Source organism: Oncorhynchus gorbuscha, linkage group LG13, assembly GCF_021184085.1.
Source record: "Oncorhynchus gorbuscha isolate QuinsamMale2020 ecotype Even-year linkage group LG13, OgorEven_v1.0, whole genome shotgun sequence".
NCBI lineage: Eukaryota > Metazoa > Chordata > Actinopteri > Salmoniformes > Salmonidae > Oncorhynchus > Oncorhynchus gorbuscha.
Window position 1 is genome coordinate 51,387,450 of NC_060185.1, and position 21,137 is coordinate 51,408,586.

Sequence of the window (21,137 nt, forward strand, 5' to 3'; positions counted from 1 at the left end):
AACACAAAGCAAGTCCTTGACAAAGGCTCCAGACTCACATTAGAAATGTAATCCCTTCCAGCACCATTCAAGTCCAACCAAATAGACTGTGATCTTCCCATTTCAACCACTATACGCTCTCTGGCTTTATTCCTGTGGCTCTGACTCTCCTTCTGTGGCTTAGTCCCAAATTACACCATATTCCCTTTTTAGTGCACTTCTTTTGACCACTACATCAGGAAAAGGGTGCCACTTGAGATGCAGAGACGCAGACTCTATTTTCATAAGTGACAGTGTGAGTTTAGGAATGGAGCGGCCATTGGGCTTTCAACTGAGATTAACGGTGGGATAGAGCCTGGTGATGGATTGGGATGTCAACCCCGCTGTTCACTTTGCATTTGCTTGGAGCCCCCTAACTGTCCAGCCAAGTGAATTAAAACTGCTCTTTAATATTTACGCCGATGATATATGGCAATACAATAGCCTAGCCTGGTGGGTCATGGTCAGAATATGTATTTATATTTTCCTGTGAAGTGATATCATTGTGATAGCATTGTCCTTCAAACGCTGACGAAGGTTGACGCTGAAACGTGTCCATTTGTTCTGACATCTGCTGCTAAGAAAATACATAAAAACTTAAACGAATATTTCAGTGACTGAGTTTTTCCCTCCTTCAAGTAAGAGCATCCACCATTTTGTTACGAAAAACTATGTATTGCATTAGCTACAGTGTTACATACTGGTTTTCTGTGGCAAAGTTCTCCAAAATAGTTAGAGCTGTGGTTTCCCGGTGGCTCTGTGTGGATATGCACATCATCAAGTTTCCCACCAACCTGCAGAGTTGTGTGAGAAAGTCAAATATTTCATTTTCACACGCCATTAACACTTCTTTAAGCCAAGACAATTATCCAACTTACTATATCATTGTTTTACTGATTAAATAAGATGGATGACACAATATTCGGAATAACAGGGACCAGCAAGTGCAAATGCAGGTCTGATGTGAGACTAAATACAGCAATAGAATATCAACATGTTTTCAATTCCCACAGTACATAAGGGTTAAAATCCGAAATGAAATGTTTATTGTTAATAGAGCACAACATATTTTGCGACCCTACAACCATACTTTCCCCCCATATTTTAATTTCCCTGAACTCTGAGTGGACGGCTCTACCTGCTGTCTGAAAGAGCGGAAAGAGGAGAAGGCAGGTAGGTTTGATTTGATAATAGTGTGTGGCTCTTGTCAGCCAGAACACGCAATTACCAACAGGGATCTGATCTCTTACATGTGCAAATTCAGGTTCTCAATGGACAAGCATCTTCCATGTGGAGTTTGGGAGTACAAAGACAGAAACGCCAGGCATTCTTTCCGCACCGCCGCCATTCCTGATACTAATAAGTCAACAATGTACTCTTTGGAGTCTGGGCATCTCATCAGCATCTTTTGGTTTTCATCTGAAAGCAAGCAGCCCAGGAGAAAAAATGTCTTCAGCAACAGGGACAGTTCCAGTGACAGTTGTGGCAAAGATTGAATTTAATAACACATTGCATGCACTTTCAATCGATTCGAATGCTATTTGTCAGGGGATGATTGTAGGCCTACTTTAAATGCAATAGCAACAATATAATTGCACTTGCCTCCTTAATTGGCAGATTTTTTACATCAAATGCATTTCCCCTATTTTGACATTGGCACAACAGGTTTTGGATAGCTGTATAATTGATTTGTCACCGTTTGGGAGAAGGAGCAATTATTTTCTCTTGGTTACAAGTGTTCATGAATTTTGATGTGGTAAAAGGGGCAGTCCGGGATTCAAACAACAATGAAGCAGTCACAAAGTGTGTTTACAATTACAATGTTGACAAATAATGGAGTAAAACAAGCTTATATTTTGTGGGTTCTGCAAGACACGAGGCATGTATAAATTATATTCTTCAAGAATCAATGGCTATATCATTCATAAATAATGGATGTACCAATCCCAGATTGCCACTTAAGCACACATTGCCTGTGTGACTACAGAACAAGTGGGCACTTAATAAGGAGTTGGCAAAAATGCATGACAGGCAGAATAATGAGAAAACAATGGGATAATTGAAGATGTTTGGCATTTCATGCATTTTCTTCACACAATTTCTCTTGACAAAAAAAATCTATGTGCAAAAAATAGTGGGAGGAAATATCACACTAATGTCTTGTCTTACAAACCATTTCCATCGCAAATCACCCTCCACAATTTCAATACGGACACGCATAGCTCCTCTGCACATGGCGCTGTCGATTTCTGCAACAGGCAACTGAAAATAAGGAAACCAAATTGTGTTCTTTATGAGTACGGCATATTTTTAAGCTAATAATACCCTCACTAATTTCACATGAGGGAGTTGTGATTAGTGTCTCAAACCTACTATACATACATGTAGTACATTGCGTGGGGCAAAGCACATTACAGGTTCATCCAAATCTCTAAAGGAGCTCATTCTATTTTGGCAATATTTAACTAGCAACTAACAGAGAGAGAGTAACTTTTAAAGACAGCATCTCTTTGGTTTGAAAAACCTTTTTGGGACCACGGTTTGCGGCCTGTCCTTAAATCCCTATCAGTGTCAGTCAGGGGCGTCACTCGGGTCCCCTTACCTTCTTACGGTGTCATTGGTTTGGATGATACTGAAGCCATTGTTTAATCGGAACAGCGTCTGGCCAGTGCCTGTTAGGAAGAGCAGATAACGTCAGGACTGGGAGGCCTCTCCGTACCTCAGTGAGCCACATACATCATCACAGTGCGCCCGTGGCCAGGCTTCAGAAACACAATGCCTGGCGGTCAAGGGCAGGAGAGAGTGGAATAAATAAAACTCATCCAGAGCCAAAGATCCTCCGCTATTTCCCTCGTAAAGACGGTGAGACCGGGCGTGTGTGCAGAGAAAATCTAGAAGAACGAGGGGGGGGGGGGGGGGGGGAGCTCCCCTGAGGTGATTTGGTGGCGAGAGAGCCGGTAATGTCAGGCAGGCCGTTTCTACACTCTTCTTAGAGATGTTCAACTGGGAATTATGTTACATTTGCCCTTTCATTGAATGACATTGTAAGACAGTCAGTCTTACAAGCAGTAGATCATCTGACAGGTTGTATTCATCCATATGAGGGAAGTGAAAACACAGACTGGAAATGTGTGGTAGTCGTCTACCATTGATCATTGATTATTGTCCCTGGTGGTGTAGTTGATACCGGCAGTTCACAGATATCATGTAAATGTAACATTATAGTGCAAACACGTGCGCATCTTAGGCCCAGTGCACTCAGAATTTGCATAAATCATCCAGTACTGTACCTCGGCATTCTACACAATCTGAGGTGTTGGTAATAGAACAGCTCACGTGGATGCTTGGATTATAAACACATATTTATCATTGCACTTCCGTGTGTCCTTTCCTCTGCATACCTCGCGCCTCGGCTGGGCAATATTGGGGAGTTTGCTGAACTGTGATAAAATGAACCATGAAGATAAATCAATACCGCAGAGGGGTCAGGTCAGTTCTTCCCTTCCGGATGTTATTTTCAGAGGATTACAAATGGACCATAACCACCACAACAAACATTAGGTCTGTGCAGTGATTTGATCTCCTAGGAGTTTCACATTTCTCCAGTAACAGTAGATGAACTGCATTTTTTCGGAGTCGACCACTAGAACCATGAATAAGAGAAACATTTACATTTACATTTAAGTCATTTAGCAGACGCTCTTATCCAGAGCGACTTACAAATTGGTGCATTCACCTTATGACATCCAGTGGGACAGTCACTTAACAATAGTGCATCTAAAACTTAGGGGGGTGGGGTGAGAGGGATTACTTAACCTATCCTAGGTATTCCTTAAAGAGGTGGGGTTTCAGGTGTCTCCGGAAGGTGGTGATTGACTCCGCTGTCCTGGCGTCGTGAGGGAGTTTGTTCCACCATTGGGGGGCCAGGGCAGCGAACAGTTTTGACTGGGCTGAGCGGGAGCTGTACTTCCTCAGTGGTAGGGAGGCGAGCAGGCCAGAGGTGGATGAACGCAGTGCCCTTGTTTGGGTGTAGGGCCTGATCAGAGCCTGGAGGTACTGAGGTGCCGTTCCCCTCACAGCTCCGTAGGCAAGCACCATGGTCTTGTAGCGGATGCGAGCTTCAACTGGAAGCCAGTGGAGAGAACGGAGGAGCGGGGTGACGTGAGAGAACTTGGGAAGGTTGAACACCAGACGGGCTGCGGCGTTCTGGATGAGTTGAAGGGGTTTAATGGCACAGGCAGGGAGTCCACCTGTCAACGCTGTCCTCCCGTGACCTGAAGGAGCATCCGTTGGCATCCTTCTGGCCCACAGGATAGGATGAGGAGGGTTGGGGAAAGCGAAGCGGAAAAAATAACATTCACACCCACTCACACTCACACAAGATTTGGAGGGATGGGGAAACTCCCAATAGCGTACTCACAGTCTGTAATGGCGTGCGACAGAAGCTTGAGCCCTGCGCAGTAGTATAACGGGAACTGATCGGGTCTCTGTAGCTTTTTCAACAGTTGGAGCACTGTCGTGGCCTTTTCTTCTCCCTTATCAAACTCCTCCCACGCGTTGCTTTCCTGGCATTCTCTTTCCTCCTCCAAATCCACTTGGGTCAGATACTCTTGAGGAAGAAAGGAGAAAACATGGGCTCGGAGACAGATGGCTTCTGAGGAGCCTAGTATGAGGTAACCTAATGGCAGTGGATCAAAGGAGTGTAGGACAGTATGACCACCGCGTTTCTCATAATATGCATTCATATGCTGTAAATAGCATCATATGCGATAAACAGGTAGTAGGGCCACAGATTAGAAATGGAAACAACTTTGCAAGGAGGCCATACGAATGTTTCCTAACCCTACCGAATTAAAGGGATCACCAATTAAATGCACGGATTCAGTAATTATCTTACTTTCAATACATTTAGGGAAAGTTAATGAGGGTATTCCAGAAACGTTGTTGCCGTCTTTTCCGATGATTCATAACATCTCCATAATCACACGTCGACAACGAACAACAGCTTCAAAACGTGCGAAAATGATAGTGTCATTATTCATTGGGAATCCATCCTCGTCTAAATTGACACAAAACAGTGAAATGAGCATGCGACTCAGAACAAAACGCTACTGGGACCATCTGTTTTAATGAAGCAAAATAAGCTCACCACAGTTGACAACGGCAATGATGGCACAAAGGGAAAAAAAAGAACGCTTTATTTGCAAGGTAACAATGAGTGCCATCCAGCTTTGGGTTGTCATTGTAGGCTTGTCCTTGTTACAGGGCTGTTATCATGCGTAAATAAATGAGGATGCCTAACAGACCTCTCTGCCGAGAGGGGATGATTTGGTGACAAGATGGTGGGATGTGATCGGGAGTCAGGACAAAAAGTGAATTTTGGCTTTTGGCTAGGTTGGTTTCTATGATATACTGTATATGAATGGAGTGTACATAAGAAAAAAACAGTAATTTCTGATTAATCAGGAAGCATCACATCCCTGATGATGGTGGGTTAGCCTACGTCCTTGGGTTCCCCTACTTGTGGAGATTTGATTTGGCTCTCCTTGATTTGACCCTTTTCTGAGCAAAAAAAATGATTACACCTGCAGCTGAATCTAGTTGATGATCCTCGACCTATGATTACATGGGTCATATATAACCCTTACATAGTATGACTTTGCTGAGTTTGTTCACAAACGATTTGTGAGGCATCTATGTAGTGTTTATTGAGATGTTATGATTGCTCTATAAACGCCTTTATAAGTTGTAGCTTGTTTAAGTGGGACCATGAGCAAATCTGAGTAATAGACTTCACTTGCAAGACTTTTCAGCGTGTTATATTGCCTTACCTTTGAGCATCTTTTCCCGTCCTGGCTCAATTTCCAGTATCTTTTGATAGCACATCCGTGACTGTAAAAGAGAAATTTGTCAATTACGTTTCCTACAGCTACCTTTGGTCATGAGATAGGCTGATGCACTCTACTAATCTCAACCAGAGCCATAGATCAATATACGGGACTCTGGTCTCACTAATACACACAGACAGAGAGTAAGCAGAAATGTTGAGACCATTAAAGAAAGAAATGCAGTCACTTTGTATTTTAAATATTGTATTAAGCAGAACGCTTGCAGGACTCTACTTGCTGAAGGAAGGGTAAGCTTAAAAAGTTGCAAAATCTGCATTTTAGGAGATCAACATAAGGTTCGAAGCAGATAGGCATCCAGAATGACTGAATACAGTTGTAGGCTGTTTTCTCTGCAATGCAGTTAGATATGGTTCAAATGCAATGGAATGCCCACCTCGTTATAATTCTTGAGTGCCAGGTGTGCTTTCCCCATGTGAAGATATGCTTTAACACACTTGTCATTACACTGTAATGAAATAATATGAGCAAGAGAATCATACGTGACACGTCAACTGAACACATCATCTGCAATATGGACATCATTACACAAAACTGGACCAAAACCACATTTACTCAAGCTTCAAATACGGTACTCCCTTGAATTAGGCCAAACCCAATGTCTAGTTAGTTTGTATGTTTTTCAAAATAGATTGTCCTGAAAGGTGAGCACTGATTTTTTTGTACTGCTTTTATTACAGATTCTAAGGGGTATATACAGTACTCCAACCCACTTTCCTCCCCTCTCCACACCACTTACACTTAATTGAAGTCACTGAGCACTGTATTGTACTCTACACTGCACGGTATGTTCTGTGCTCCCAAGACACTACAGGATCACCAGGGCACTGCCTGGAATGGCATTATGAAAAATGAGGGAGCTAGTGATTGACCCAAAGTTCCTAGTCAGCCTTACCTTCAGAGCCCACTCACAGTCACTTATGGCCTCCTTATATTTCTCCAGTTTGATATAGGACTGCAGAGGAAAAAGTGGGGGAAAAGTGGACCGATAGTATTCAACATACTGTTTTTAAGTTAACTAAAAGTGAAGCGAAGCTGAAATGAAGTTGAGAGTACTTGTGCTCTGTTGGTATACAGCGGCTGCATGTCTCGTCGCTCGTCTAAACCGTCGCTATAAAGCTTCACGGCAGTCTCGTATTCTCCCTGGGCGTATGCTTCATTCCCCTTTTCTTTAAGGGCTGAGGGAGTAAGGACATATACAAATACAGTGGCAGGTTCAGAACAGCTGAATTAAGAGCGACCCTAATTAGGAAATTGCAAGAGCCTGCTAGAGAAATGACTTCATACACACCGTTTGCCTTTTCCTGTCTCCTTTGTCTCCTTTTATGTCTGTCCTCTGCATCGCTTTCCATCATTTTCATGAAATGATCTACAGAATTAAGGAGAATATAAAACAATGTTCTTAAACGAGTGTTTCATTTGGAATGTAAAAACTCTACATTTCTAAACGGTGAAATTAGATAATGCCTTAATGAGAAGAACATTTGTGGATCATTAGTGGTCAGCTGGTAACATAGTAGTTCATTCTTGGAGTTGCACTAAACTTTGCACTAAATGATATTAAATACGATGGGAAACCTTTGGGATTGACTCTATTCCACTCTTTGTACCTGAGTACAGTACGTGTACAGATATTCAATTTTACACTAGGCACAGAAGAGAACCATGTGAGAAGCAGAAGCAATTGAAATTAATTACAATTGAATTGGGGACTACAGTATATACTTTTCACAGGGGGGATTTAGAGAGCACTAACTGGATTATGAAAGATACATTATTTGGAAACATAAGCACAGGCACAGAATACATTTGAGGACAAACAAAAAGACCTACAGGAACTTATTCAAGAACGATCAAGTGTAATATATTATAAAAAATCAGGTCAAATAAAGGAATTTGGGGACAAAAGTACTTCCTGCATGAATTTTTGTTTTGGTCTCCTTCATCTCCACTAACTGAAGTTAATTGTAAGGATTTTGTTGTATTAATAGTGTAAAATTAATATCTGTACAGAAAGACTCATGTGAAAGCCAAATTACAGAGGAGGAATTTCTTGATGCAATTAAGGCCGTTAAGTCTGTGAAAACTCCAGGGTTAGATGGCATACCAGTTGAGGTATATCAAACTTTTTTTGATGTACTCAGAGGTCCGTTATTAAACTGTTTTAACCACTCCTATATAAATGATAGACTATCAGATACTCAGATTTCACTATTACTGAAACAAGAACCAGATGGTAAATATAAAGATCCAATCCACCTAAAAAAACTGGAGGCCCCTTACACTTCAGTGTTGTGATGCCAAAATTCTAGCAAAATGCATAGCGCATAGAATTGAAAAGGTATTGTCGGATATTATTCATCCTAAGCAGAAAGTTTTTTTTACATGGACGATACAGTGGAGATAATATAAAACAAGTACTGGAAACAATAGAAAACTATGAAAAATCTGAGAAACCGGAACTGGTATTCATACTGTAGCTGATTTTGAAAAGACCTTTGATAAAGTAGACTAGAATTGATATATAAATGGACTATTTTAATTCTGGATCATCTCTTATACAATGAGTTAAAGTTATGTATAGTAACCCCAGGTGTAAAATAGTAAATAATGGCTACTTCTCAGAAAGCATTTTTATTTATTTTCTTTATTTAACTAGGCAAGTCAGTTAAGAACAAATTCTTATTTACAATGACGGCCTACCCCGGCAAACCCGGACGACGCAGGGCCAATTGTGCACTGCACTATGGGACTCCCAATCACGACCGGATGTGATACAGCCTGGATGCAAACCAGGGACTGTAGTGACGCCTCTTGCAATGAGATGCAGTGCCTAGACCGCTGCGCCACTCAGGAGCCCAGTATTAAACTGTCAAGAGGAGTGAAACAAGATTGTCCACTATTGGCATTACTATTTATTATGGCCATCGAAATGTTAGTTATGAAAATTGGATCCAACAATATCAATGGGCTAGAAATCCAGGGCTTAAAAACAAAGGTGTCACTGTAGGCTGACGACTCATGTTTTCTTTTAAATCCGCAAGTTGTATCCCTGTACAGCCTTATAGAGGATCTAGATCATTTATCTAACCTCTCTGGATTACAACCAAACTATGATAAGTGTACCTACCATATTACGTATTGGATCACTAAAAGAATCACTACCCTGTATTTTACCAATAAAATGGTCTGACGGGGAAGTGGACATACTCTGTATTCATATCCCGAAAGAAAGAAAGAAACGATCTCACAACAATACATTTTTATAGAAAGTTAGCAAAAATTTCGATAAGATCTTGCTAGTATGGAAAGCTAAATACCTGTGTATTTGTGGACAAATTACCCTGTATAATGATTTAGTCACATCCCAGTTTACCTACTTACATATGGCCCTGCCTACACCAAATGACTTGTTTTTATAATTATATGAGCAAAAGATATTCCTCTTTATTTGGAATGGCAAGCCAGACAAAATTTAAACCCGCCTACATATATAATGAATATGAATTTGGAGAGCTGAAATGATTAAATATTCAAGAATTTAACCTCTCACTAAAGGCTTCAGTCATACAAAAGTAGTATTAAATCCAAACTGGTTTTCCAGCAGATTAGTAAGAATGGCTAACCCCGGTTTTAAAAAATTCCTTTTTCCCTTTATTCAGATTACAACCTCTCACTTTCGGTTATTTGAAAATGAAATCATCTCTAGAATATCTCCAGCTATTTTTTTAAACGCCATAGAAAGTTGGTTGCAATTTCAGCTTAATCTACCAACAAATATTGCAACAAATATTATGGTCCAACTCATATATAGTAACTGATAAAACATTTCTAAAAATCTATAATCTTGGTTAATGATGTCATAAATTGGACTGGTGGAGTTATGTCACACATGCAGCTAACAAAAATATATAGAAATGTCTGCTCTACCCAAATATACAACCAACTGATTGCACCATTATTGTGAAAATGGAAGAGGCAAGTGGAAGGGGGAGAAGATAAGGAACCTGTCAGTCAACCCTACATTAAAGACCACATTTGGTTAAAGAAAATATGCTAAATAAAAAAGTATACCAGTTTAATTTAAGTACCATCAAAAATGAACAGCTGCACCATACAGTTCACAAAATAGTTGGGAAGAGATTTTTGATCTACTGATTCCATGGCACATGGTTTGTGAGCTGATTCAAATTATTATATCAAATTCTTGCAATCAATACAACCATCACAGCTCTGTAGATTTGCTGCAAAGAGACAGAATCATTAAATCAATTGTTTTGGTACTGCCCATACGTAGTTTGCTTTTGGTCATAGGTTCAGGAATAGCTGAAGAATTGCAACATTTACCTGGAGCTAAACCTTGCAAATAGCACACATATAATAATACTCGTAGTAAAATTACAGCAGGGTTGAAAAATATATGGTAATTAGAAATCAAAACGGGAAGTTTTGCAGAGGTAGATGGGAGGGGTTGAGAGTAGCTGAAAGGTGGGACTAAAAACAAAGAAAAACAAAGAAAAAATGAGAACTATTGTAAAATATACGGTGTCCGTAAAATGTATATAGTATGATTAAGCTGGAAGTAGAAGCCTAAGCATTGTCGTCCATTAGTTTACTCCAATTAGGGGAGGGGTGTATGGGTTAGGGGAAAATAATCCCCCCTCCTCTCCCCAGTAACTATTCCCCAGGTCGTTGCTACAAATGACAACCTGTTCTCAGTCAACTTACCTGGTAAAATAACGGATAAATAAAAATAAAAAGAATAAAGAAGATAATTATATATATTTTTCACATATGGGAGATTGTAAATTATGCAAACAATTACATTGATAGAACCCCCAATCTATCTGCAATATTAAAGCTAATCTAACTCCTAACAAAAAAGAAACTACAATTTAATAAAACACTGTTACCGAACCTTGATAGTCTGATCTTGGTAATCCAGTCAAGGGTATTGACATTCATATGCTATTGAATTGGAATTTACTGTGTGGTGCAATTTACTAGGTTTGAATCGTATTTATTCTGAGCAAAGCCGATTGATGTTTAGGGATTTATTTATTTGGTTTAAATAAATGTTTAGGGACAGTACAATTAAAGGTGGAGTTGCAGATTAAAAAGACCCAGTGCTCTGGGCAGTATGATGTAGTACCATGTAAGCACTTGAAGGGGCAATCTGCAGTTCAAAGAACAACAAAGCGGCCGTCCCGCCAGCGTTTTGGTAAACAGCTGAGGGACGTGGCTGGAGAAATGTAAACACTCTCAAATTCATAGACAGAGCTGTGGATTCAACGACTGACTGAACATCCATGAGATCAAAATGATAGTTTTTAACTGTGCTTTGAGGTTATACAGTGTTTGTTGACAATAACATTGTTTACAAATCGCAGATAGCCGCTTTAAAGGGACGAATCCTAACTTGCGATACATGTACTGTATACAGAGCCAGACGCTACCCAAACTTTTCGTGTTTGATTTATGCAAATGTGAAGGATGTTACGCTGCTTACTTAGCGAGTACCGCTTCCTCCTGACTCGGCTCATACCGAGGCTTGATCCCATGATCTCTGCCTCGTAAACACAGACCACTGCCCTACTGAAGCATCTTACCCAGTAGCGCTACCAAACATCTAGCTATTTGTCAACGCAAGTGGAGACACTTCAGGCGGAGAAGTGAGTTGCACAGATCCCGATCTGCTACACATCATGCTCAAATGAAGGAGTTGTTCCTAAATGATTGCTTATATAGTTGTCCCAAACCTTAGAATCTCATCACACAGCAAAAGAGAGACCATTTTAGCTTCACACACCTGCACTTGAACTGGGATCATTTTGTGAACCCTGAAATAAAAGAATAGAAGAAAAATATTCAAAAACACACGTTTCTGCAGCGTCACATCAAATTACTCAACTGTAACTTCTAAGACAAAAAAAACACCAAATGAAAGGATGCTAAAAATGTACCTGCTGTTATACAATGCACACCTAACCAACCTATTACAGACCACAGGAAAGATCTCAAGTCGATTGGTATACAATCTGAAAAGTCATTAGAGTGAGTGAGAGTGAGTATTGAGCTGTTACCGTCGGTGCAGGTGCCTGTTGTGAGGGATTGGTGTTTATCACTGTCCTGTTGAGGAGGGTTTTGCATGGTTCCTCCTTCTCCTTCAAGGTACTTATGTAGCAATCAGCCTTTTCCACAGCTCTCTGCTGAGACGTTACATCAGAGGAACTCAGATCCTTGACCAGGTCGCCTGTATAAGAACATCACAGATTACATAGAGTAAATTAAAGAGATTACAATCAAATATCATTTGATTTGTCACACGCCCCCGAATAGAATGGGTGTGGTCTTTAGGGTGAAATGCTTGCTTACGAGCCCTTCCCAATGATGCAGAGTTTAAAAAAATATATAACACGAGAGGAATAAAATACACAAGAACGAAGCTACAGTATATACAGTATATAGAGAGTACCGGTACCAGATCAATGTGCAGGGGTACGAGGTAATTGAGGTATGTATTTACATGGAGGCAGAGTAAAGTGACTAGGCATCAAGATAGATAATAATAAGAGTAAAAATAAAGAACAGAGGAGCAGCAGCATGTAATGACTGTAAAAGTGTGTGTGTGTGTGTGTGTGTGTGTGTGTGTGTGTGTGTGTGTGTGTGTGTGTGTGTGTGTGTGTGTGTGTGTGTGTGTGTGTGTGTGTGTGTGTGTGTGTGTGTGTGTGTGTGTGTGTGTGTGTGTGTGTGTGTGTGTGTGTGTGTGTGTGTGTGTGTGTGTGTTATCTACATGTACTGTATGTGTGTGCATGTATGTAATGTATGTGAATGTGTGGAGCTTTTGTATGAGTGTGTAACGTGTATGTACTGTATAGACTTGTGAGTGTGCATAGTCACTGCAAGATAGGGTCAGTGCAAATTGAACGGGTAACCATTTAATTAACTATATAGCAGTCTTATGGATATGGGGTAAAAGCTGTCTCGGAGCCTGTTGGTCCGAGAGTCGATGCTGAGGTACCGTTTGCCAGACAGTAGCAGAGAGAACAGTATATGGCTTGGGTGGCTGGATTCTTTGGTCATTTTTCACGCCTTCCTCCGACACCGCCTGATTTTATAAAAAAAAAAATATTTAACCAGGTAGGCCATGTTCTCATTTACAACTGCGACCTGGCCAAGATAAAGCAAAGCAGTGTGACACAAACAACACAGAGTTACACATGGGATAAACAAACGTACAGTCAATAACACAATAGAAAAATCTATATACAGTGTATGCAAATGTAGTAAGATTAGGGAGGTAGGGCAATAAATAGGCCATAGTGGCTAAATAATTACAATTTAGTATTAATACTGGAGTGATAGATGTGCAGAAGATGAATGGGCAAGTAGAGATACTGGGGTGAGGTAGTTGGGTGGGGATGAGGTAGTTGGGTGGGCTACTTACAAATGGGCTGTGTACGGGTGCAATGATCGGTAAGCTGCTCGGTAAGCTGCTCTGACAGCTAAAGTTAGTGAGGGAGATATAAGACTCCATCTTCAGTGATATTTGCAATTCGTTCCAGTCATTGGCAGCAGAGAACTGGAAGGAAAGGCGGCCAGAGGAGTTGGCTTTGGGGATGACCAGTGCTGAAGCGCAGAAGGATGCTTTGTTGCAAAATAGGAAGCTGATTCACGATTTAGTTTAGGATTGGAGATGCTTAATGTGAGTCTGGAAGGAGAGTTTACAGTCTAACCAGACACCTAGGTATTTGTAGTTGTCCACATATTCTACGTCAGAACCGTCCAGAGTAGTGATGCTAGACGGGCAGGCATTGAATGTCAATGTATGTCATTGAAGCTCGTCTGGAGGTTTGATAACACAGTGTCCAAAGACGGGCCAGAATTATACAGAATGGTGTCGTCTGCGTAGAGGTGGATCAGAGAATCAAAAGCGACATCATTGATGTATACAGAGAAAAGAGTCAGCCCGAGAATTGAACCTTGTGGCACCCCCATGGAGACTGCCAAGAGGTCTGGACAATGGGCCCTCCGATTTGACACACTGAACTCTATCTGAGAAGTAGTTGGTGAATCAGGCGAGGTAGTCATTTGAGAAACCAAGGCTGATACAGAGGTCCTGGCTGGCAGGGAGCTCAGACCCAGTGATGTACTGGGCTGTCTGCACCATCCTCTGTAGCACGTTGCGGTCGAGCGCAATGCATTTGCCATACCAAACGGTGATGCAGTCAGTCAAGATGCTCTCAACGGAGCAGATGTAGAACTTTTTGAGGATCCAAGGGCCCATGCTAAATCTTGTCAGCCTCCTGAGGGGGAAAAGGCACCGTTGTGTTGTCCGGCAGCCTTGCGAGTGTTGGCTTGTTTAAAAAATGTACTCGCATCGGCCACAGAGAGCGAGATCACACAGATTAAAGGGATAGTCCACCCAAATGACAAAATTACATTTTGGTTTCTTTCCCTGTAAGCACTCAGACAAGGTAAGATACACTGTATATACTGCTTACAGAGTAAGGAAACCAGTGACATTTTGTAATTTGGGTGAAATACACTCCTCTGGAAATGGTTGACCTGCTTTATTCACTTAGTACCACTCCCATAATCCCTGTTATTGTCTGAATTTATACATGAACACCTTAGGTCTTCCTTGGTAAAGTTTTAGGTTGTAGCCTGCCTTCAGCAGTAGACTATTCTTTATCATTGCATTAACCTGAAATGACTGTGTGCCTCACTAATCTAAAGTAGCTATCTAGCTATTGTAGACAATACCCTATCAGGAATAAACAAATAAAGGGAAAACAAATTAGGCTTTCCATTTAATTTCAATCACTTCTTTACTGCACCCTTTTTGAATTAAACAAAACTTACCATACATATTTGCTCATGGTAGAAGTGGTCAGAAAGTTACTTTTTGGACGTGAATGCCAAAATATTCAGAAGGGACCAACGTTGCTTTATTTTGCATACCATGAGAAATTCATGTCTCCATCACTGAAAAATATAAACAGTTGAGTTTGATTTCATTTAAACGCTTACAAAAGTTGGTTGACGAACTATTTGATAATTTCTTGAATTATTATAATTGTCTTAATATATGCCCTCAGAGCATGCGCAGACCAGCTGGCCGGTGTGTTTACGGACATATTCAATCAATCCCTATACCAGTCTGCTGTTCCCACATGCTTCAAGAGGGCCACCATTATTCCTGTTCCCAAGAAAGCTAAGGTAACTGAGCTAAACGGCTACCACCCGTAGCACTCACTTCCGTCATCATGAAGTGCTTTGAGAGACGAGTCAAGGACCAAATCACCTCCACCCTACCTGACACCCTAGACCCACTCCAATTTGCTTACCGCCCAAATAGGTCCACAGACGATGCAATCTCAACCACACTGCACACTGCCCTAACCCATCTGGACAAGAGGAATACCTATGTGAGAATGCTGTTCATCGACTACAGCTCAGCATTCAACACCATAGTACCCTCCAAGCTCGTCATCAAGCTCGAGACCCTGGGTCTCGACCCCGCCCTGTGCAACTGGGTACTGGAGTTCCTGACAGGCCGCCCCCAGGTGGTGAGGGTAGGCAACAACATCTCCACCCCGCTGATCCTCAACACTGGTGCCCCACAAGGGTGCGTTCTGAGCCCTCTCCTGTACTCCCTGTTCACCCACGACTGCGTGGCCACGCACGCCTCCAACTCAATCATCAAGTTTGCGGACGACACAACAGTGGTAGGCTTGATTACCAACAACGACGAGACGGCCTACAGGGAGGAGGTGAGGGTCCTCGGAGTGTGGTGTCAGGAAAATAACCTCACACTCAACGTCAACAAAACTAAGGAGATGATTGTGGACTTCAGGAAACAGCAGAGGGAACACCCCCCTATCCACATCGATGGAACAGTAGTGGAGAGGGTAGTAAGTTTTAAGTTCCTCGGCATACACATCACAGACAAACTGAATTGGTCCACTCACACAGACAGCGTCGTGAAGAAGGCGCAGCAGCGCCTCTTCAACCTCAGGAGGCTGAAGAAATTCGGCTTGTCACCAAAAGCACTCACAAACTTCTACAGATGCACAATCGAGAGCATCCTGGCGGGCTGTATCACCGCCTGGTACGGCAACTGCTCCGCCCACTACCGTAAGGCTCTCCAGAGGGTACTGAGGTCTGCACAACGCATCACCGGGGACAAACTACCTGCCCTCCAGGACACCTACACCACCCGATGTTATAGGAAGGCCATAAAGATCATCAAGGACAACAACCACCCGAGCCACTGCCTGTTCACCCCACTATCATCCAGAAGGCGAGGTCAGTACAGGTGCATCAAAGCTGGGACCGAGAGACTGAAAAACAGCTTCTATCTCAAGGCCATCAGACTGTTAAACAGCCACCACTAACATTGAGTGGCTGCTGCCAACACACTGACACTGACTCAACTCCAGCCACTTTAATAATGGGAATTTTTGGGAAATGATGTACAATATATCACTAGCCACTTTAAACAATGCTACCTAATATAATGTTAACATACCCTACATTATTAATCTCATATGCATACGTATATACTGTACTCTATATCATCTACTGCATCCTTATGTAATACATGTATCACTAGCCACTTTAACTATGCCACTTTGTTTACATACTCATCTCATATGTATATACTGCACTCGATACCATCTACTGTATCTTGCCTATGCTGCTCTGTACCATCACTCATTCATATATCTTTATGTACATATTCTTTATCCCCTTACACTGTGTATAAGACAGTAGTTTTGGAATTGTTAGTTAGATTACTTGTTGGTTATTACTGCATTCTCGGAACTAGAAGCACAAGCATTTCGCTACACTCGCATTAACATCTGCTAACCATGTGTATGTGACAAATAAAAAATTTTGATTCTTGATTTGATTTGGTTTTTAAAAATACATTTAACAAATTCCCTAAAAATGCAGAAACTCTGATAAAAAAAATTATCGCGTATGTTGTAGCTTAGATCCTATTTGACATCATCTGTATTCAAGAGTATGTTGTGTCTCAAACGATGGTGGGCACAACACATGAAATGTAAATTAGTGTCCAAACTGCAACATATGCGAAAACGGAGAGAAAAAAATATGGGTTTACGTGGATTTCTAGAAATGATTAAATTGTTTGACAACCCAGTTTGTAAGCTTTTAACTAATGTAAAAAAAAGTATACTGCTATGAAGACATCATGGATGTCTCATGGTATGGTGCTTTTGGTGGGTTATGCAAAATGGGTCAACTTTGAGCACCTCCATGTAACGGATGTGAAACGGCTAGCTTAGTTAGCGGTGCGCGCGAAATAGCGTTTCAATCGGTGACGTCACTTGCTCTGAGACCTTGAAGTAATAGTTCCCCTTGCTCTGCAAGGGCCATGGCTTTTGTGGAGCGATGGGTAACGATGCTTCGAGGGTGACTGTTGTTGATGTGTGCAGAGGGTCCCTGGTTCGCGCCCGGGTATGGGCGAGGGGACGGTCTAAAGTAATACTGTTACATCCATCTCCTGAATGTTTTGGCATTCAAGTCCAAAAAGTAGATAGGCTAAGTGGTTGAGCTGTCTTTCCATCAGTGGGGGCTCTTCAGAGGTGGAAGGGGAGGACCATCCTCCTCAGTGAATTTCATACAAATAAAAATTGTAAAACATTGAAAAGGTTATCCTTTTTTAGATAAAACTATACTAAATATATTCACGTCACCAAATAATTTATTAAAACACACTGTTTTGCAATGAAGGGCTACAGTAGCCTCCTCATCTTGGTACATTGACTACAATACAAAACCTAGGAGGCTCTTGGTTCTCCCCCCTTCCATAGACTTACACAGTAATTATGACTACTTCCAGAGGACGTCCTCCAACCTACCAGAGCTCTTGCAGCATCAACTGACATGTTGTCCACCCAATCAAAGGATCAGAGTACAATGAATATAGCACTAAAAGCATAAGCTACTGCTAGCTAGCACTGCAGTTTATACAATGTGGTGAGTAGTTGCCTCAAAGAGATAGAAAGCCAACAGTTATCAATAAATGTATTTCTTCAAAAATGAAGGAGAGCGAGAGTCATTTTTTAACTTTCAGTTTCACTTAATTACTTAGCTATCAAATGCAGCTAGCTAGTTTAGTTACTCAAACACCTAGCTCAAACAGAGGGATGCTATGTTTGCTAGCTGGCTATGACTGTCCAACACAACACTGGAACTCTTCCAAGTCAAAGTAAGCTTTTGGTTGTATTAATTTCTTACCACCAGGGCCCACCGGTGTAACTGCTTACTGACTCTGTACTGTAACATTACTGAATGATTGTAGCATTAATAAGGCATTAGTTATATTAGCTATGTTGACTAGGACGTTAGCTAATATGGGGACAACGATGCAGGCTGTGTGTAGCAGTTATGACATGGTTTGGCTTGGAAGGTTGTTTTGCATGGTCACATACAGCTGATGAATGACAACAATTAGAATGACTACAGGCTAGAAGGACTACAACGTGGCTGCTATGAAAGTGAACTGTGTCTATGCATGCTCAGGGGTGTATTCATTCCACGGATTCTGTTGAAAAACGTTTCTTAAATGGAAGCAAACAAAACAGGGATACAAATACCTGAATTTGACCAACACACCCTAGATAAGCTAGATGCAGACAAGAGTGTGCAAGGGGGTATTGCATGTGTCACTGTCTATCATCTAAAATGTTTCTCTCTACCTGTGTGCACCTACGTTGTAAACGTTAATTCATAAACTGGGTTGTATCAACTTCATGATAGGTATAGGGAAAATTCTAGTATCATGTAGTAGCATAAATCTCTGTTTCATTGAACTGGGTGCATGGAATGTGAATGACAGTCATCCAACATGCTGTAATAGAAGATAAAATCGTCCTCCCGCATCATAAACGGCATTGGCCGCCACTGCTTTCCAGAAATTAGGCTACTGACCGACCTGAAAGCCTAGATGCTAGCTAGCTAACGTTAGATACAGCATTTTAAAGTTAGAGCTAACGTTAGCCAACTACATTGGTCTTATGTCTTTCACCAGAACAGTCAGCTAAAATGACTTGACTGTATCTGTCCCTAACAAATTTCACACACAGCTAGTTGCTAGTAGCTGGTACTCTATAGCAAGCTAGCTGGCTTCAAACCCGAACGCACACGTACCTAACGCCAGCTAGCTAACGTTACTGTGGATGAATAACTGGTGGTGGTGCTGGTACAGTACTTACTTATTTCATCAACATTCTTCAAGAAACTCTCAAAATCCTCGAACTCTTTTGTCATGTTGATTTGTTTACAAGTAATCTGCTAAACGGAGATTATGCAATACCAAGGAAACGAGGTATTTTATTTGTTTAGCTAGCTACTGTAGCTACAATAGTTGTGGCAGTCAATCTTTACTATTCCTCTTGATTTGAGTGTGTAGTGTACCTGTAACTATGGTAACGGTAAACTTTTTTTTCTTCCAAGTGGGTTTTGGATTTCTAAAGGTCACGTGCTCTAAGTAGGGGCGTGTGTGGTTTCGAAGCGTTCAATATCCCGTGCAGCACCTTAACTACATTTTCCAAAAACAAATATATAAAAGCTTGATACAGTATATTAGGCCTGTGACAACAGCTCCAGTCATATAGCAGAGAGTGCTTGCCACTGCCACCCCGCTGGAGAGCACAAGCTCACCCTTATTTCAGTCAACTCTTCGGTTCATTAATGGACCATTTACAGCAGTATCTGAACACAAAAAGACCAAGAGTGCCGCCATGAGATTTTCAGGGGTATTGAAAATGTGCACAGTTTACTAAAAGTTCTTCAAATGGAGTGATGTCCACCTATTGTACCCTAAATTGTACTATTACAAGCATGCATTTTTATCATGTAGCATAATTGCACCATGGTACTCGGTCATTCTATAATTTTAAATGAATAATATCTACTGGAACCGGATTATGCATCACAGCAAAGTAGTCAATATTTTAGAAAGACAGATTATCAATTTACTGAATAGTACCACCCAGGTGAGTAATTAAACCTGATTCTGCTGGGAAGGATTATTTTGAATCTGAGTTTATTAAATTAAAACAACCACGGAATAAAGGCCTGTTGATCCCCAATCACCACCACTTATTTGCAGTGGCAACCCGTCATTCATTTTTGCATGTTATTTTGGCATTAATACGTGTCACATATCAGCCTGCAACAAATTGAATAATAATAATAATTGAGTTAATAAAGCTGCATACAAACATGGTCTCTTTTTTGCTTTTTGAGTAAGGTAGCTCCAAAATGTAGGTGTTTCAGGCTTGCTCAGTGCTTTCTGTAGTTGTGGGGCAGTCAGCGGAAAATATGGAGCATAGGGTTTGGTAATATTCTCTAGTTGCGCCGTGATTGGCTCAGTGTTCTGTTACTCATGGGGACACTACGTCACCGCAAAATTTATGGGTAGAGCTAAAGAAATTCAAGCCCCTTGGGTGCTGCTATAGAGTTACATTAGAAATACCCATCCAAGAAGGCTCAAGGTCATTGGCCACAGATAAAATGGCATCAAATCCCGTTACATCTACCGTAGCTTTGATTTGACTGATCAAGTCAGCATCATACTTTCAAAATCTTAGCTAGCAAGTTAGCAGTCATCATCATGAATCAAGTCGACAATCTACTGGCAAATCTTTTTTAATCCTTGTCTTATGAAGAGAAATTATGAAGAGGAATTATAGATAAAACCTATCGCTGCTTTTCGGCCATTAGACACAAAAATTACACAACAAGTTGGAATCACAAATTCAACAATGAGTGATTTGGAAGGAATCAGTGGCAAGCATGGTAAAGCAATCACTAGCCTACTATTCAGTTGAGTGGGTGTGTGGTCAAAGTCTGGGTTTAACGGTCTCTTTTCCAGGCTTAAAAGGATACACATTTAACACCATGAGCCATAACAGGTTGAATACATTGGCCGTGTTGTCAATCCAGCATGACTTCTGCAATGTTCAAAACAACTGGAAACTCTGAAATCTCAGACTTCAGTGAGTCCAAAGCAACTGGGAAGTCACTGACTGGGAAAATACGGCCATCAAACTCGAAATTCCAAGTCGGGAACTCAGGCTTCTTTCTAGTGTGCCCACTTGAAGATCACTGACATCATGATTCAACCTTTTTTCAGAGTTCACCGTTCTCTTGAAGCACCATAAATCCAGAGAA

The 21,137-nt window shown here is 41.2% G+C and overlaps 1 protein-coding gene across 2 annotated transcripts in view; it reads right to left on the bottom strand.

Moving 5' to 3' along the window:
• ttc12 (tetratricopeptide repeat domain 12) overlaps window positions 1–19,365 on the bottom strand; it is a 42,374-nt gene extending 23,009 nt beyond the window's left edge. The window contains exons 1-13 of one of the 2 annotated variants that reach the window (XM_046294916.1): window positions 19,175–19,365; window positions 12,008–12,177; window positions 11,734–11,764; window positions 7,216–7,293; window positions 6,981–7,102; window positions 6,820–6,879; window positions 6,301–6,372; window positions 5,850–5,910; window positions 4,439–4,627; window positions 2,621–2,690; window positions 2,192–2,280; window positions 1,269–1,437; window positions 720–812 (exon numbers count right to left, since the gene is read on the bottom strand). In XM_046294916.1, coding sequence (XP_046150872.1) covers window positions 720–812; window positions 1,269–1,437; window positions 2,192–2,280; window positions 2,621–2,690; window positions 4,439–4,627; window positions 5,850–5,910; window positions 6,301–6,372; window positions 6,820–6,879; window positions 6,981–7,102; window positions 7,216–7,293; window positions 11,734–11,764; window positions 12,008–12,177; window positions 19,175–19,229 — 1,259 coding nt within the window. In that variant the 5' untranslated portion in view covers window positions 19,230–19,365. The remainder of the gene's footprint in view (window positions 1–719; window positions 813–1,268; window positions 1,438–2,191; window positions 2,281–2,620; window positions 2,691–4,438; window positions 4,628–5,849; window positions 5,911–6,300; window positions 6,373–6,819; window positions 6,880–6,980; window positions 7,103–7,215; window positions 7,294–11,733; window positions 11,765–12,007; window positions 12,178–19,174) is intronic. The other variant, XM_046294917.1, reaches the window with a different exon arrangement.
• Between the last annotated feature and the right edge of the window lie 1,772 nt (window positions 19,366–21,137).